Genomic DNA, 17,398 nt, shown 5'->3' with positions numbered 1-17,398 from the left:
AAGAGTATAGAAAAAGAAAGACGAAGGTCTACGATGCGGGGACCCAACCCACACTGGGCAATGGCAACGTATAAAGCGCAGCATTTCACTACTTGCATTATACATTAAGCAGCTCTCCAATTCTTTGTGTGTGTGTGTGTGTTTACGTTACAAAGATCTGTGTCTGCATCGATGAGCGTGGCGGAGTCTGAAGGAAAAAAAAAAACAAAAAACAAAAAAAAAAAACGAAAAACAATCTTTCTCTTTTGTTATTGTGAGAGAGGCGCGCCCATATCCCACCGAGAGAAAGTTTCGATTTTTATTATTAGAAAAAAAAAGAAGAAGAAGTTTTCAGACGCATTTGAAAAAAGAATGTTCGATCGACTCTCCAAGTGCGGCAATCAAGGAGCCGTTGGCGCATAAATTATCATCTTCCCATCATCTAGCAAAGGTGTCAAAACCGTGAGAAAAACGGCTGTAGAAACAGACACAAACACACTCGTTTTACACACATACGCACACTAATCTTCTCGAAAGAGCGTGCAGGATATTAAAGAGAGAGAGAGAGAGCGCAACTACGGCGGCAGTTGTTTTTCTTTTCTTTTTCTTTCACCGACACACACACACACACGTCACCAAAGATCAAATTCACGCCAAATCCGCAAACTCTTTTATTTTTTTCTTCTCCTTTTTCACGATGATATACACGGACATGTATCTCTTCATTTTCTTTTCTCTTTTGACATCATTCTTGCCTATCTGTGCGTGAGTGTTTTTTTTTAGGGGGAGGGGGGGATGAGAGACAAGCGTCGACGCTAACGTTCCTGGGAAACCAACACACACACTCTTCTAAAAATGAAGAGAAACATTTTTTTTTTTTTTTTTTTTTTTTTCAATTGAAACGCGAATTGTGTTCCAATAAGGAGATTCACGACGTGTGAAATGGCAAACAGACCAGTTTTGCAAAGACATAAAAATAACACACGGACACACAAGAACTTCATCATTTCCCTTTCTTTTTCCATAAAATGTTTTCTTTCTAAACCCCCAACATGAATACTAAAATAAGAATAATAAATTCGATACCATGAAAGAAAGAAAGAAAAAAAAAAAATCTTAAGAAAAGTTTAATTTCCTTTTGGTTTTTTTTCTTTTTTTTTTCCACATTTGTGTGTTTTAGTAGCCGCGTCTAGGGAAAATATTGCGCGTTCTTTCGTTCTTTTCTCTCTATCTCAATGAAACCTAACGATGCGTCGTTGTCTATAGGAAAATAAGACTATAAAAATAGAAGAGCAGGTGGGAATGGAAAGGAAGAAGAATACCCAACTATTAAAAATAAAAAAAAAAGGGTACCCGCGGGCCGATTCCCGGCGCCCCTCACGCCGAGATAAGACGGGAACCCCCGAAAGGAACAAACGAAACACACAAATAAATAAAAAGGGGTCTCATATTTTCTCCGATGAGGTGTTGTTCTACTTCACGTGAAACACCTTCTTCCTCTGCCTCGCACTTCCAACAATTTTCTTTTCTTTTTTTTTCTTTTTTAATATTTTTTTTGTGGAACGCACATTTCCCATACCGTCGACGACGCCGATTTTCTTTTATATTTATATATCTAATGACCATCACGCACGTCTGTTACGTTTTTCTCGCCTTCAACTTCTTCCGGACACATCCGATGGCATTCACTTCCGCAACGATCGGGCGGAGTTCATCTGATCGCAGCGGAAAGCCAATCCAACATCCGGCCAGTTGTTGCCATATACAGCAAATTAACATTCCAGTAGTTTCAATTCATCGCCTCTTATTTTCGATACATTCAAACGCTCCACCCTGATTGATCCAAATATCGTCAATTATTATTTCTACGCCAATTGTTTGTTTGTTTTTTTTTTCTTTCACCCGATAAAAAAAAAAAAAAAAAAAAAAAAAAAATGAGAGCACAACTCCAACAAGGAACGGGGCCAGGACCCCAAAGGGGCCTCTCCTTTCGCCCGTTGATAACGATCGTGATTACACAACGTCGAAACGTACGGTACAATGCAGCTCTTTAAAAAAAAAAAAGAAAAAAAAAAAAAATGCTTTGCCAGATTTATAGTTTCTCGCCTGAGTGACTGAGAAGCTTCTTGAAAAATGTCCGTCCAGCGGGAAAAAAAACGAACGGGACTAGGGGTCGAATCACGGAACAGATTAGGTCTACAGACTCTTTCTTTCGTCTAACGAAAAAGAGAGAACACGAGTAATAATAACAGTTGCGAGATGAACGAAGACGAGAAAAAGAAAAACGAGAACGAAAACAAGAAGAGAGATTCTGGCAATCTTCAAGACTGACCCCACCCAATCGTGAATAGAGTGTGCAAGGAGAGATAGAGAGAGAAAAACACATTACGCAAATGACCCACCCAAGTCTCTCTCTCTCTCTCTCTTTCGAGAAGTCAAAGAAATTGAGACATTGAGGTCGTCGTGTCTCGAGAGCAGCTCTTTTTTTTTTTTGTTGTTGTTGTTGTCGAAATTTCCAGTCCGCCGTGAGAATCCAAACAGGTGATTCGCCCTTTTTTTTTTTTTTTTTTTTTGTTTTTTGTGCTAGTGTTTTTTGATACCCAAGACAGCAACAAGAAAAAAAAAAATATAAATAATATCACGTTTGTTTTACTTTTTTTTGTGTTCCTCTTCTCTGCTTTTCTCTTTCTTGAACGTGTGCGAGTGTGCCACCTCTACTCCATTTTTATCTTGCGGTCGAATTATTTGTTTCGAGGGCGCCACGGTTCTTTTGCTTCACGACAAAAAAAAAAAAAGGAGGTTCGAACGATATTCACGATATTTGCAAAATAGAAAGAAAAAAAAAAAAAGAGAATTTTCTTTTTCGAAATGTCTGTCGTGTCAGCGCAATATAAAACGTTGCAGATAAACGACGAAAACTTTTAACGTTTGTGTTGGTATGCGCACCAACCGACCAGGTGAACCAAACTTTCACCTATGCGTTTTTTTTTTTTTTTAACACTCTGAAAACGTTTGCCCTCAAAGAAAAAAACAAAACAAAACAATGAATGATAATTTCATGCCCAGAGTTAAACCAAAAAAAATATTCACATTTGCAGCAGACGAAAGAAAAAAAAAAAAAAAAAAAAAGAACGTCTACGATAACTATGGCCTCCGGAGCCGTTGATTTTGTCAGTTTCAACAAAACAAACGGAGGAAATAAGAAAAGAAAAATCCCGCTAACCAAAAAAAAAAAAAAAAAAAAAAAATATGATTTTTGACGTCTATTAACTTCTTCTCCCCCCCCCCCCCTAAAGCCAACTGCCGCTCACGTTGTAAAAAAAAAAAATATATATACATATATTCTAAAGAAATCAACGGGAGTTTTGTTTTTAAAAGAGATGCTGGTGCTGAACTGCTGTTGCTGCCGCTTTCTCCCATTCAAAAAAAAAAGAACATCTTTCACATCCCAATGAATTTTTTTTTTTTTCCCTTAGTTATTATTCAATTTTTTTCTTGACTTTTTTTCAATCCTCCCACTAGAAAAGAAACAATCGACGACCCCTTTTTAAAAAGATTGCTTCTTCATTTCCCCCCTTTTATTTTCTGAGACACCGATTCGTGAATATCTAGCACCTGTTCCCAATCTTCCGGAATAGAATCGGGCCAGACAACACAGTCACGGTTGTCATTTCTTGTTTTCTTCTTCTTTCTGTTGCGGGAAAGAGAAAAAAAAAAAAAAAAAAAGGAACGGTTTAACCGAAAAAAAACAAAAAAAACATACGTTGTACACGAGTTTGGGGTGGAGTTGAGGATGACAGACTCGGAACGCACATAGTCCGCACCAACATTCAAGATTTTCTCTCTCTTTCTCTTTCTCCTAACCAGAAGGTTTTTTTTTTTTTGTCGATATTACCAAGTGGGCAAGCCATTAACCGGTCAACAACCGTGAAATTGACTCAATAAAAAAAGATAATTAGAAAAAAAAAAGAATACAAAATAATAAAAAAAGGAAACCAACGGGAAAACGATTTAAAAGAAGAAAGAAGAAAGAAAGAAAGAAAAAAACACGCAAAACGATCAAGGAAAAAAAAACTGTTGGGCCGTGTGTGGTTTGAAACGTCATCGACGTCATCATCATCATCATCGATTCCCCCCCTTATATATATTTTGTTGCTTCTTTGTACGAACGTGTTTCCCTTTCAACGGATAAAAACCGTAACCGAGAGGAATGTTTTCCTCGTCCGACTTGGCAACACAAAGTGAAGACGTTTTTTTTTTGTGTGTGTGTGTGTGTGTCTGCGTGCGCTGTTTAAGGCGATAAAAAAAAAAAAAAACGAGAGGGCCTTGCCTCATCATCATCTGGAGGGGCTGAAAGAATGTTACCTGCGTGTCTGTTTATATTGCAGTTTAAAAAAGGGGGAAACAGCTGCGCATTGAGAAAAAAAAAAGAAGAAGCGCAACATTGCGGTAAATTCGGTTCAAAAAATCGAAAATAAAAAAAAATCCCTGCCAATAGAAAACGAGAGAGAGAAGATGAAATGGTAATTACCGTATCCGTTGCTGGATCCGATACTCGACGGCTGGCTGCCGAGGGTCGACGAATGATGATTGCCGCCTCCGCCGACGATGTTGCCGTTGCCTCCGACGACGCTTCCGCCGAGGCTGTTCGAGAGTCCGGTCGACGACTGCTGGCTGTGATGGACAGGTGGCGACATGGGTGCTGGTGGCGTGTTCATGTTCATCAGCATCATGGTGCTACCTTGGCCGCAGCTGCCCTGGCCTTGCGTCAACAGGATCTGCGAGTCCAGCTCTTGCAACTCCGCCTTTTCGTGTGTATGTGTTTAAACATCATTAACAATTGAAAATCATTATTATTATTCATCTTTTCTCTCTCTCTCTCTTTTTTTTTATCGATGTTAAAGTCGTATAGCGAAAAGGAAAAAGAAAAAAAAAATGTGTTTTAATAAGATCCACTCCCCCCTGTCATTACCTGCAATTCCTGCAGCTTGTTGTTGGCTTTCTTGACCATGGCCGTCACGTCTGCCAGCGACCGCTTGTCCGTAGCCACTTTCTTAAAGTTCTCGGCCCCCTCTGCGTCGTCCATTGCGTCCGCGGCAGGAAAACAAGAGAGAAAGAGAGAAAGAAAATTGAACACAAAACAATCAACATGAGAATATCTACAAGCTATATAACACACAATGAAATGGCTAATGGTAAATAAGTGGGCATTGTTGCAAGCGGCTACCACGACACGGGCGCAACAACAACAACGGGCGCACATGACATTGGGAAACGATAAAAGAAAAAAAAAAAAAAAAACGAAAAGAAAGAAAGAAAGAATTAAAGAAACGAACCTTTGATTTTGAGCTCTTTGCGAATCTCACGCCGGATCTGTTCGCGCAAGTCTTCCAGCTGTTGGCCGAGCGAGGCGTCCGACACGTCCGTCTGCAGGCCATATTTACTGCTCAGCTCCAACAGGGCTGGATAACGGATGTAATCGCCCTGTTGTTTTTTGTTTCCAATCCCCACCGAGAAAAGAAAAAAAAAAAAAAGAAAACGGTATAGAATAATGTTTCAATGATCGAGACATTATAATACATCACACACATACACACATGAGAAACGTACAACAATGATGACGATGGCAACAAACGGCTCTTTTTTTTTTTCCCTTTGCCTTTTCTGTTTAAATTGCATTATCATGCCACCATCGAGGGGAACGGGAGGAATGTCTTTTAAGTTATTCCCGTGTTCCAAACTCCTCGGGAAAGAGGAAAAAAAAAAAAAAAGAAAACGATGTAAGTTCCAGTATAAGCGATGGACCCTTTTATATTTCGAACCTGTGATGGCCGCACCTTAAACTCGTGGCAAAACATCGTTAAGAACCAGGCAAAAAAAAAAAAAAACAAGATAGGGGGAGAGAGAAACAAGACGAAGTTGCAGATAAAAACAACAACAATTTCGTTGTTTCAAATTATGATTTTCATTTTTTTTTTTTTTTTCCTCCTTCTCCTCAATTTTTTTGTTTTTATATGTTTTCTTCTATTTCAACGAATTTGGCATCGGCTGCCTATTATTGGAAAAGCAATCAGACTCGCGCAGCCGGGGTGCCTTCAACACACACAAAAACGTAGAGGCCCCAAATACCTCGGGAAACATAAAAAAAAAAAAATATCATCACCGCCGCAACTCGAACCTTTTGATTCGAATTGTTTTCCCTATTTGATTCATTTCGTTTTTTCTCACAGTGTCAAGTAACAGGTTAACATTTCTTTTTCTTAAGAAATCCTTTTTCTCTTGGAGTGAGGACAAAAACAGGACAAAAAAAAAAAGAAAAAAAAAGAACGAAAACAATTCATTTGAATGAATGAACAATCACGTCGAGTTTGGAGGTGTGAAAGGTGAGACCACCGTTACGGAACAATACCAGCCCCCGGAGTCATCCGTTAGAGCCTTGGAGAAAAACAAAAAAAAAAAACAAAAAAAAAAGGCAACAAGAAAATGTTAAGAGAATTTTGCTGCTCCAGCGGGCCAGGACCGAAACAAGACGAAACACGACACCGACCTCTGATCGAAGATTGGACAAAAGGTGGCCGTCAGACATTGTAACCTTCCGTCACGCGGGATATCTTTCTGGCCATTACGAAAAATTCTTTTGAAAAAAAAAAAAAAAAAAAAGAGTCAGCTGTTCATCTCGAATTCCATCCATTGTGATCGTCAGCCGATCGACACTCAACTTGATTTTTTAATTTTTTATTTATTTATTTTTATTTTTTTTTTTTTTTTGCTGTGATCTCCTCCCCGCTAATGTTTTTTGTTGTTGTTGTACACCATCCGCTACCGGAAACGACCGGCCCTAACGACCCACCGCTTAATGAATCAGCCATCCGGCCGTAAAACCTGAACAAAAAATTTTGTGGTGGGTAACAAGGAGAAGAAGAAAAAAAAGGCAAAATCAAAAATAGACAAAAAAATGTTAATTAAATCAAGTCCTTCCCTCCCCCTTTTTTTTTTTTTTTTGTTCAATAGGGAACACAAAAATTGATGTAGCAATAAAAAAAAAAAAAAAAAGAAAAAAAAAGAAAGAAAAAAAACCAAGCAAAACCCACGCCAAAAAGCAATTGGCCGTGTGCGTATTGAAGCCATACGGATCGTCCCCCCGACTGGTTCGCTTCATGGCCGGATCGATTGCCGCCCCCCACCCCCCATCGTCATTTTCGAGTTTTTGAATATCGAATTAACAGCAGACAGAACACGGGGGAAACAAAAAATACCTTGAGGGCCATTTTCTTGTCGACCATTAACGATTGGCTGAGATGACGGACGACGCGGTTGAGCGCCGCGATGGACGACGAGTAATCCATAGCCCGTTTCTCATCCACCGACACAAATCCACTGAGTGAGGACAGCGGGGGGAGGGGGGACGCGGATAAGGGTAGGTGAATTGACAACGTCACGCAAACAATCGATTTCGTCGTGTACGTTTCTTTCGAAATGTCCTGTTTGGATGTCTTGATTCGATTTCAAAGACCTGTCGTGTTTTGATTCCCCCCTGATGACTATTCAATGTCACCAAAAAAAAATACACAAACTTTTAAAACAATAGACAGAGATACACATACACACATATAGACACACACACACACGAACGTTCACGCTATTCGATACGGTTAGGGCGGAAAGTGATGAACGCCGACTGTCCGATGGCCGAGTCGGATCGGAACTGGACTCTCGTGTTTTGGGTGGCAAACGTTGGCGACGCAGTGCGACGATCGGTGTGCACGCCAAATGTGCTATCGATACATAAAACCGACCAACCGCCACAACGACACACACACAGACCACCACCCCCCCCCCCCCCCCACTTGCCATCTTGCCTCCCCCATTCATTGCCGTGGTATCGCTACTTGACTACACTTCAACCGTGAACTACCGGACCGCGTAATGCAACCGACGCCTCCTCCTTGTCTTGTTTCCGATTCCTATTCCCCCCCTTCCACCCTCAATCTATTTCTCTCGCTGCCCACTATTACCACCACCACCTCAACACACTGCCGTGAGAATTCTGGCGTCCTCTTTTTACTAATACAAATGGAATGGCAATTAAGACCAATGCCCACCCCCCCGCTCTGCCATCAGTGGGACTAGCACTGGTAGGTGGCTGAATCGTACAAAAAAAAATTTTTTTTCGCTGAAGCCTCGGTCACAAAGTCCCCCCCCCCAACTTCTGACAGGTCCAGCGTGACACACGAAAAAAAAAAAAAAAAAACTCCCGACTTTTTTTTTGGGCGCTTATCGGGGTGACGTGTGCTCGTCATAACCGACACACACGCCACACAATACTAGCGGCAGTATCGTAGTAAGAAATCGTTTCTATAGACTTTCTATTCCTCCTACTAGCCAGCTAAGCAAAAAAAAAAAAAAAAAAAGAACATCCCGCTGCCAGATGATAATTACATGAAGAAAGATGCCGGAGAGGTTGGAAGGAGAAGGAAACTAGCACCACACATCGTAAGAAAAAGATGGGACTTGAACAAAAAGGGTCTTGGCCCTAGTCAGCCAATTCACCACGGCTCGTAACCATGGCAATGGCGTCATCAGCACGAACGGTTGAATCACGCGACGCTCAAATGTGGCTGGAAAATATTAAATAAAAAAAAAAGAAAAGAAAAGATCGCGCACGCGAAAATCCCTTTTTGGTCGTCGGGGTCATCCTCCTTGCCCGCCTCTCTAGTCACTCCCGCCTTTGCCTCTTTTTCCAGCAACAAAAAAAAAAAAAATGGAGAAAAAGATTTTCAATTGTTGCCTTTCATTGAAATCGATTTCAATCTACCAGTAGAAAGAATGCGAGATGGACATGAAAAAAGACGGCGGATGATAATAACGAGGATGATGAAGGGAAAGTTCTGTGGTAGAAAAAATATACTTGGAAAAAAAAAAAGAATAATGAGGCGGCGCCGCAAACTGGCAATAGGCCGGGCACACGCCCGGCTTAATTGAGAGGTAAAAGAAGCAGGGCTGAGAAAGTCTTTTTTTTTTTTTCGGTCGTTTCGTCAGTCATTGCCATGCCCGTTAATGCAAACGGGGGAAAAAAAAAGAGATGATGATACATAGGTCACAACACACACATACAAAAAATAGAAAAAACAACAAAAAAAAATAAAAAACAAATGGCAGTCAGATAAGACGAAAAGATAGGCGCAGCACTTGTACTAGGCAATAAACATGAAACAAGCCCAACTATTTATTTTTTTTTTTTTTTTTTCGTTTCTTGGAACGATTCCAAACCGGAGTCGCTATACAGACACCGTTTAGAATTGTTTCGCTCGTTTTCATATTTTTTTTTTTTTTTCGATCCGCACACACACAAATTCTCTCCCTTATTTTGCACGGAACCTTGTCGTCTTAACGTATGCTCTTTATTTTATTTTTTATTTTTTTTCGGGAGGTCGTGCTCCGAAGGCAAACATTCAAAAAGGTCGCTCGCACGCTTCTATTCCATCTTATTTTTGCTCTCTTTTGCCGGGCCAGAGTCGAGCCGAAGGGGTCATGCAAAAGAATTTCAATGGTTTTTAAAAGCTCTGCTTTTCTCCACCCGACAGGGAGACGGGGGAAAAAAAAAGAAGAAGAAAAGCTGGAACACATCTCTCATATGATTCTACCGTTAACAAGCCCGAATTTGACAACAATACCAGACATGTACACACACACAACGACGCCGACGGTCTAACGGCACAAGGCAACTTTTGCTCTTTCATCACAGTGCGTGTGTATGTATAACATGCCTTTTCCGTTTTGAGAAATGGCAAGCCGATTACCGTGGGGCTTCTTCTCTTTGCTTTTTTTTTTATAGATCTTTCTTTTTTTCGAATTTAGTTAGGGGCGTAGCCGGCCAGAGTAATTAAATTTGGCAGACCCACCTCCGCGTCTCGTCGTCGTCAACTGAAATGCTTCACTTACTTCCATCTCTTTTTTTTTTTTTCGAGTTAAATGGCAAAGTCGCTATCTCCTGGAACTGGATCTACCTCCCCCCCGTCTCCACATACGTCTAATTAATAGGGAAATGACAACATGCCAAACATTTTTCCTGTACACTGGGAACTTGAATTCTACTCAAATCCGGTACAAATCGAATTTCACCAATCAAATCATTTCAAACTGGAACTGGAATTTCTTCAACGCAACAACAAGAGGAAAAAAAAAAACGTGGGAAAACGTCATTAGATAATGGGATAAGCTAAAATTAGGCAATTTCCGTCTCTCTTTTTCACTCGTCAATGTTTCACTTGCTGACTTACAATCGGAAAACAACATCAACCGGATTTCACCATGTCCATTTATCAAGTCTGTAACACATCAACTCTTCTTCTTCTTCCCAAACGTCAAACTCTTCAACGATTCGATATTTCCTGCTTTTTAAGAGAAATCTGAATTTCGACCAATACAAGAAACTTGATTTTAACAGAAATTTTCCTCTTTTTTTTTTTCCTTTCAAGAGAGAAAGAAAAAACGTGAGACTGGACATCACCCAACAAAAAAAAAAAAAAGAAAAGAACCTTCAACATTATGGGGCAAAAGCAAGGGCTTAAAGCAGGATACGCAAGTTTAGCTGTTGGATGACCCACCGACAGACGGGTTTCGATCGTTAAATGCATTCAGGTAAATGAGAAACCTCCAAGAAAATGACCTCCAGTGACTGCGCATCGAATCTCTTGGCCGGCTAACGAGCCCACCAATTCAAAAATTCCTCGTGCATTTTTTTTTTTAATTGTGGAAAAAATGCACAACGGCAAGAGGCCTGATACAAAAGGCGTTAACATTCCATCTTGTTCTTTTGCTCATTTGAAAAGAAATCGCAATCGGTCACGCTCCTCACAACGCATTTAATTGTTCGCCCTACAACTCTTGAATACGAAAAGAGAATGACGGGAAAAAATAGAAACGAACGAAAAAAACGCAGTAGCTCCCGTAATTGCATGTCCACTGTCACCTACTGCTGGCACATTGCTGGCCATTGTTCTTCTTCCATTCCGCCAGATTTCACCTGCGATGCGTGCGGTTTGGACGATGTTGCGAATTTCTAACTCATTGGCGATATTGTTTGGGAAAACTCGCGCACACGCAGACACACAAAAAGAGAAACTTGGTCAAGATGGATAGCCTACAACTTTTCAGAGAAATGTTGAACCCGCCGAGCCAAGTAAAATAAAGAAGAAAACGAAATAACAAAACAAATAAGTAAACAAAACAGTCTACCACAAACATGAGCGATCCCATCTTGGAGAATTTGCTATCGTGATCGCCATGATGATGATGGTGGTGGTGGAATGCTTGAATAGACGATGGATGGTTGTAGAAATTGTCAATATCCCAATCGCTTTCATCGTCATCGTTCAAAAGTCCAATAGAGCCGGGACAGAAAAACATGTTGACGATGACGGTTCGCTATTCTACTTAGTTTTTTTTTTTCTTTCTTCTTCTTCTCCCTCTCCACCCGTTTCAATTCAACACATCAACACTTTATCCGGGAGCACCAATCCGCACCGCATCCGTTCACAGAATAGAAAATCACGATACGAGGCCATGTTGCACGACGATGCAAATCCGCTCAAAGTTTTCTTGGCTGGTTTGCAACTAAACAACCAGGGAGGGAAAAAAAAAAAAAATTCGCAAGTGGCCCGACAGCAGCAACCTGCCGGCTCGGAAGCTGACGGCCAACTGGGGAGGTTCCACTTCACCTGGGACGGGCGATGATGATGATGCACACCAGCTGGTTTGGCATCGGATACCCTCTTAGACGCCGGTGCATATATTCTCTCTCTCTCTCTCTCTCTCTCTCGAATCTCCCCGCCTTAAACACCTGAAGCCAAAAAGGTTTTTGAACAATCCTTCATCTCCCGACGACTTGGCTTTTCCTTTGGTTTCTAGGTCAGCACCTTTCTCTCTCTCCTGCATATATCCAACGTAAAAAAGAACGAAAGACCTCCTCTTCTTCTTCCTCGCTTTTTTGGCCAGTGATTTGTACCCAATGAGCCGTAACAAAACGTTACACTCCTCTTCGTGTACTTTACTGTCGTTTTCGTCCCTCCACCTCTTTCTCATCTTCACAGTAATCATTAGAAAGTCCTTTTTTTGTTTCGTTTTCCTTAGACAAGAATTTATAGGCTCTGATTCAATAACGAAATGGCGTGCAGAGAGGTCGTCTTAAGCAAACGGTAAGGGGCAACCAACAACAACAAAAAAAAGAATTTTAAGGCGAAAAAAAAAAAAAAACGAAGACAACAGCCGGGGTTGTTTCATTTTTCAGTGGAAAGGCGAAAAGATCCCTAGGAAAAAGGAGGAGGAAAAAGAATATACTCCCACTTCCAGTTTACTCCTCTCTAGTTACTCACACTCAGCTCCCAAAGCAACGGTTGGAAATAGATGGGATTTTGGGGACACGTCATTCATGAACAGCCACGGGCCGGAAGAGATATGCCTCCTCATCGTCTTCACGTTTTTTTTTTTTTTTTTTTTTTTTTTTACCGGTAAAATATCGTCGACAACGGTGAACGGTATTCCCTAGCGCATCAATATGTAGGCTGATGGAACAGCAGACCAATAGTTGGCTCTAAATGTTATTCAAGTGGCCTGTGTTCACAAAAAAGTGGGGCACAACAGAATTGGAACTTGGACAGATTTAAGAAAAAAAAATTCAATTTGGCAATTTCAAGGCAGCAAGCCTGCATTGATGAGAACTTTGAACGTGGGTTCAACTCCCTACAACTGGTGCAACACCCTCCATCAAAAATCTATAGCGTAATCAATGTCTGCCCACAAAGCAGCATGACTATCTGTATTCATGAGATAGAAGTCTGCTAAAACAAATTACTTTTTTGCTTGCCCACTGTTAATAAAGAAGATTGGGCATTTAATGTAGATGAGCTACACAACAATGTCAACGGTGACAATTAAGGCAAGACAGGCAACAATGAAGTTAATATCTCATTACCATTGTTGTGTGGCTCGTGCTCTAGCTCTGTGGAAATACTGCAGGGGTGCTGGCAGGCTTGGCAGAAGAAGGAGAATTCAGTCACTAATGTTTTAAAAACAAGTTCAAACTTTTCTGTCTCTGTCTTGCACTAAAATCACGTTAAATAGAGGGCATCATCCTTCGCACAACATATCCGCCATCTTTTCACACTCGGCATACGCCACTATACACACATATACACGCACGCAAACAACAGGTTACAACTCGACAACGTTTGTCTAGGTCTTAACGTCTCCCAAATCATGCACAATTTTGATTCAGTCAGAGGCGTTGTAATGAGATGCAATATGGTCGAGGTACAGTTTTTAATAAATATATAGAGATTGAAAGCAAAGGCACGCACAATAAACCGTCCCCAGAATACAGAAAAAAAATTCCTCGACTAGTCGCAGAACGTTGCCAGATGTAAATCAAAAATGTTTTTCTCATACGCAAAAGCGAAGAAAATTTTGACAGTTCGTAGATTATTTGTTTCACAGTGAGAGAAATGTGGACTAATACAAATTTAATTTTTATCTATCGGAAGTAGTTATAAAAAAATGAGCACTACTAGGTGATTAACTAAATTCGTGAAACCGTGATTCTACCCACTGGTAAAATTTCGCCCTCTCGGACGAGAGCCCTCAGGCAATCAGGTCCAAGTGCTGAGATTCCTAATTTGGAGTTTTCAACGTCTCGTTTGATTCTTTCGAAAAGTCTGTTACATTGGAAAGAAACTATTCGTTGGCTAGTTTTTTTTCGAATACTTGTACCGGATAGCAAACCTGCTTCATGCAACCTGGAACCCCTAATATTTAAGAAAACATCCCATTTAAAATCTCTGACGTTCCAAAAGGTAAATGTTTTTCTTTTTCGTGTATCGAAGTTCAAAAGGTTACGTTGCCATTAAAAATACATTATTTTGCGATTTGCAAAAAATTTGTAAAGAACCTAGGATGTAAGTTTACCAATAGTCCTTCATTTTTACTGGCAATCTAATCACATTGTTGGATTAGATAAGTGTTGTATCAGAAATATGTTACTAACTTATCATTTGCTGATAATAGTTGATTCCCTATCTCTTGCCGTAGGTAATGCAAAGTAAAATGTCTACATCAATTGCAGAAATCTGTGAAAACACCAAACTGGCACGAGAAGCAGCCCTTTTGGGAAACTACGAGACTGCAGGTGTTTACTATCAGGGAGTTGTGCAGCAAATTCACCGCCTCTTACCAACCATAACTGATCCCACTCATAAGGGAAGGTGGCAGACTGTAAGAGTGATGTTTATCAATTTGAAAGCAATGTCTTCAGATATTTTGTATTTCAGGCCCAGCAGCAGCTTGCTTATGAATATGAACAACTCAGAAGTATTCAGAGCACTTTCAATTCTTTCAAATCTGACAACCACACTGATCGTCCTATAGGACCTGCAAGGAATATTGCTTATGAAGAATCTAACCACGATCCAGACGTGTGGGGATCCCCTCAGCCCAGAGACCCCGACGTTTGGCCGTCCCCCACCCCAGCTGAACACAGGTATAATGTTTTACTGATACATCTTTTTCACTATTTAGCTAAGCGTATTCATGTAGGCCACCGCCACCGGTTCGACCTCGACCAACCAACAAAAAGACAGAAATGACTGCCCCCAAACCACCTCCGAGTCGCGGGGGAAAACCACCGTCCGGAGCGGTTGCTGCAGCAGGAAAGAAACCGCTCGAATCTCGTTTCTCCAGAGCAAACAAAGATGACAAAGGAAGTGGTTCTAGCAAATCCGCACCACCTAAAGGCAAAGAATCCAAATCAGAAGAAAACAAAGATGAAAAAATTGTCGAAGAAGAAAATCAAGAACGGAGATTTGATGGGTCTGGATATGACAAGGACTTGGTCGACATGTTAGGTTAACTGCATGTGATTGACTGTAATCTCGCAATCCATCATTGAACGATTTTTTCATTTCTAGAAAGGGATATTGTACAAAAGGATCCGAACGTCCATTGGTCCGACATCGCCGATTTGTCCGAGGCTAAACGTCTTCTTGAAGAAGCAGTCGTTTTACCGATGTGGATGCCTGAATTCTTCAAGGTCATTTAACGCTTTTAGCTTCATGGTTAGAACATTTTTGGCAAATCAATGCTATTCATAGGGGATAAGACGCCCGTGGAAAGGCGTCTTGATGGTCGGCCCTCCAGGCACGGGAAAAACAATGTTGGCGAAAGCTGTTGCCACCGAGTGTGGGACCACTTTTTTTAATGTATCTTCGTCCACGTTGACTTCGAAATATCGAGGAGAATCGGAGAAACTTGTACGCCTGCTTTTTGAGATGGCCCGCTTCTATGCGCCTAGCACGATTTTTGTCGACGAGATTGATTCGATGTGTTCGAGACGAGGTTCCGAATCGGAACATGAAGCGTCACGCCGTGTCAAGTCAGAGCTCTTAGTCCAGATGGATGGCATCAGCTCGCAAAGCGAAGACCCCAGCAAAGTGGTTATGGTGTTGGCTGCGACGAACTTTCCTTGGGATATTGACGAGGCTTTGCGAAGACGACTTGAAAAACGGATTTACATACCACTGCCCACACGTAATAGGCAAATTTGATAGATGAATTTGCAGTCCTTGAAATATTGCATTTTCGCTTTTCTGTGTATAGGAGAAGGAAGATTGGCCTTGTTACATATCAATCTTCGTGAAGTTAAAGTAGCAGAAGACGGCGTGGATCTGGATGCTATAGCGGAGTTGCTGGATGGATATTCGGGTGCTGATATTACCAATGTTTGCAGGTAAAACAAAAATCTGCTTTGAACATTTCATTAGAGACGAGAAATTCTAGTTTGTTGGTGATCGCCACAGGGATGCTTCTATGATGTCAATGAGAAGACGAATTGCAGGTCTTCGCCCCGACCAAATTCGCCAATTAGCCAAAGAGGAACTCGATCTGCCCGTCACTATGGAAGATTTTATGGCAGCAGTTGAGAAGTGCAACAAGAGTGTTTCTGCTGACGATTTGGAACGATACGAACGCTGGATGCGTGAGTTTGGGTCTTCTTAGAAGAGAAACTATAAAGCTTGTGCATGCCTGCCCGTCGAAATTCGGGAAATTATCAATTGTCGAAATTAATTTTTGCTTCATTTAATATTTGCTTTTAAGTTATTTATTTTCATCTTTCAAGAAACGCGTGTAAATCATTTTTTTTTATCAATACAAAATTGAACAAATAGTGATCCAATACTTTCCTGGAGTATTTACAGTATCACAACTGACATGTTACAAAAATATGAACATCTTGCAAACTGAGTATTATTATCAAAATAAAATCCAAAATAAAATCTGAACAAGGTAGAAGGCATTTTCAGTGAGACTCAACAGTTTGGCGTGTAAGGTTTCTTTTTTTTTTTTTTTTTTTTAGAGATCTTTCAGAATGTAGATCCTTTGACTAAAGTGGAATTGCTAATTTGGCTGCACATCGGCTTGCGTGCTGCTCGTGCTGTCGTTATTGTTTTCTTCCAAATTGATGATTGTGTTTCTCACCGAAATTAGCTCAACAGACTGATGGCTCTCTTGCCATTTTTTCATTGTGCGAACATGATGCCTAGATATAAAAATTAAAAGAAAGTAAATCTTGACTTTCATCTTTCAATATACAAAATTTTAAATTTCACCAACCTGATAGTGGCTCCAAGCCAAACACAATAAACAGTTGCCAAAATAACTGAAAGAACAATCAAACCTGAGGCTTCCCAGCTGACACCTCTCTTTACCATGTAATGGGAAGCTCCAACCACACACAGGTAGGATGAGACAATTGTAAGAGGTGTGAGAACAATGAAGCACACCAAGTCTCCAATCAAGTTGTTTGTGTCTTGAGATGACTCAGTATTACGAAACCACTAAGAAGATAGATCTTGCCTTAAAAACCAATTGGAATAGTTATTGAATCAGGTTTACATCAAGAATGGGCCTTGGTCTGCGTGAAGTCTGAAAATTGAATTTGCATATTTCACATGCTGATGAGTTAGCAGTGGACAGCCACTTTTCTAGACATGAACGATGGGCCATTGCCACTGTTCCTGAGCATTTACAGAAAGAGAAAAGTTCTTCCTTGTTTTCGCCCTAGTAGAATCCATGAAAAAATATAATTGTCATTTAGAAAAGGTAGTCTTCGAATTCTTAGTAGCAATCGATCAATTACCTAAAATTTTTATTACCTCATGGCAAATTCGGCACATGATTTCCGAATTATTATTACTATACGGACTACCACCAAATTGACGTGAGTTATTCATTTTTTGTGCAGTTTACAGAAAAATCACAAAATCTTGAAGAAATTTCAAATATGTAGGACTACAAGAGATTTGTGCGAGATCTAACTTGGAATTGACATTTGAAGGCGAAATGACGACTGCAACGCAGCAACGTTGCC

General features: G+C 40.6%; 3 protein-coding genes across 3 annotated transcripts in view; 1 reads left to right on the top strand and 2 right to left on the bottom strand.

Annotated features, from left to right (window-relative positions):
• The window catches only part of LOC130688906 (serine/threonine-protein kinase N2-like), a 31,081-nt gene extending 19,634 nt beyond the window's left edge, over positions 1-11,447 (bottom strand). The window contains exons 1-4 of the mRNA XM_057511924.2: positions 11,218-11,447; positions 5,316-5,463; positions 4,952-5,052; positions 4,511-4,784 (exon numbers count right to left, since the gene is read on the bottom strand). Of these exons, the coding sequence (XP_057367907.1) occupies positions 4,511-4,784; positions 4,952-5,052; positions 5,316-5,463; positions 11,218-11,388 (694 nt within the window). The 5' untranslated portion in view covers positions 11,389-11,447. The remainder of the gene's footprint in view (positions 1-4,510; positions 4,785-4,951; positions 5,053-5,315; positions 5,464-11,217) is intronic.
• Positions 11,448-13,578: 2,131 nt separating this feature from the next.
• On the top strand, positions 13,579-16,199 carry LOC130688913 (katanin p60 ATPase-containing subunit A-like 1). Its single transcript, XM_057511930.2, has 8 exons — positions 13,579-13,829; positions 14,065-14,247; positions 14,304-14,512; positions 14,569-14,876; positions 14,940-15,061; positions 15,123-15,558; positions 15,628-15,757; positions 15,828-16,199. Exons 2-8 carry the CDS (start codon positions 14,068-14,070, stop codon positions 16,024-16,026), a joined length of 1,584 nt encoding a protein of 527 aa, XP_057367913.1. The 5' UTR covers positions 13,579-13,829; positions 14,065-14,067; the 3' UTR covers positions 16,027-16,199.
• On the bottom strand, positions 16,114-17,392 carry LOC130688893 (E3 ubiquitin-protein ligase MARCHF3-like). Its single transcript, XM_057511909.2, has 4 exons — positions 17,184-17,392; positions 16,924-17,088; positions 16,642-16,865; positions 16,114-16,567 (listed from the first exon to the last, which is right to left on the bottom strand). The coding sequence occupies exons 1-4, from the start codon at positions 17,259-17,261 to the stop codon at positions 16,426-16,428; spliced, it is 609 nt and encodes a 202-aa protein (XP_057367892.1). The 5' UTR covers positions 17,262-17,392; the 3' UTR covers positions 16,114-16,425.
• Positions 17,393-17,398: the final 6 nt, after the last annotated feature.

The sequence above is a fragment of the Daphnia carinata genome, chromosome 9 (assembly GCF_022539665.2).
Source record: "Daphnia carinata strain CSIRO-1 chromosome 9, CSIRO_AGI_Dcar_HiC_V3, whole genome shotgun sequence".
NCBI lineage: Eukaryota > Metazoa > Arthropoda > Branchiopoda > Diplostraca > Daphniidae > Daphnia > Daphnia carinata.
This window is presented reverse-complemented; position numbering and strand designations above follow the sequence as displayed.

Excerpts from the sequence above, each read along its gene's own strand:
- LOC130688913 (XM_057511930.2), top strand. The coding sequence starts at position 14,068 with ATGCAAAGTAAAATGTCTACATCAATTGCAGAAATCTGTGAAAACACC. Across the intron at positions 14,513-14,568 it reads CCCACCCCAGCTGAACACAG|GCCACCGCCACCGGTTCGAC; the intron begins GTATAATGTTTT and ends GTATTCATGTAG. Across the intron at positions 14,877-14,939 it reads GGACTTGGTCGACATGTTAG|AAAGGGATATTGTACAAAAG; the intron begins GTTAACTGCATG and ends TTTCATTTCTAG.
- LOC130688893 (XM_057511909.2), bottom strand. The coding sequence starts at position 17,261 with ATGAATAACTCACGTCAATTTGGTGGTAGTCCGTATAGTAATAATAAT. Across the intron at positions 17,089-17,183 it reads TGTGCCGAATTTGCCATGAG|GGCGAAAACAAGGAAGAACT; the intron begins GTAATAAAAATT and ends GGATTCTACTAG. Across the intron at positions 16,568-16,641 it reads TGGCTTGGAGCCACTATCAG|GCATCATGTTCGCACAATGA; the intron begins GTTGGTGAAATT and ends TTTTATATCTAG.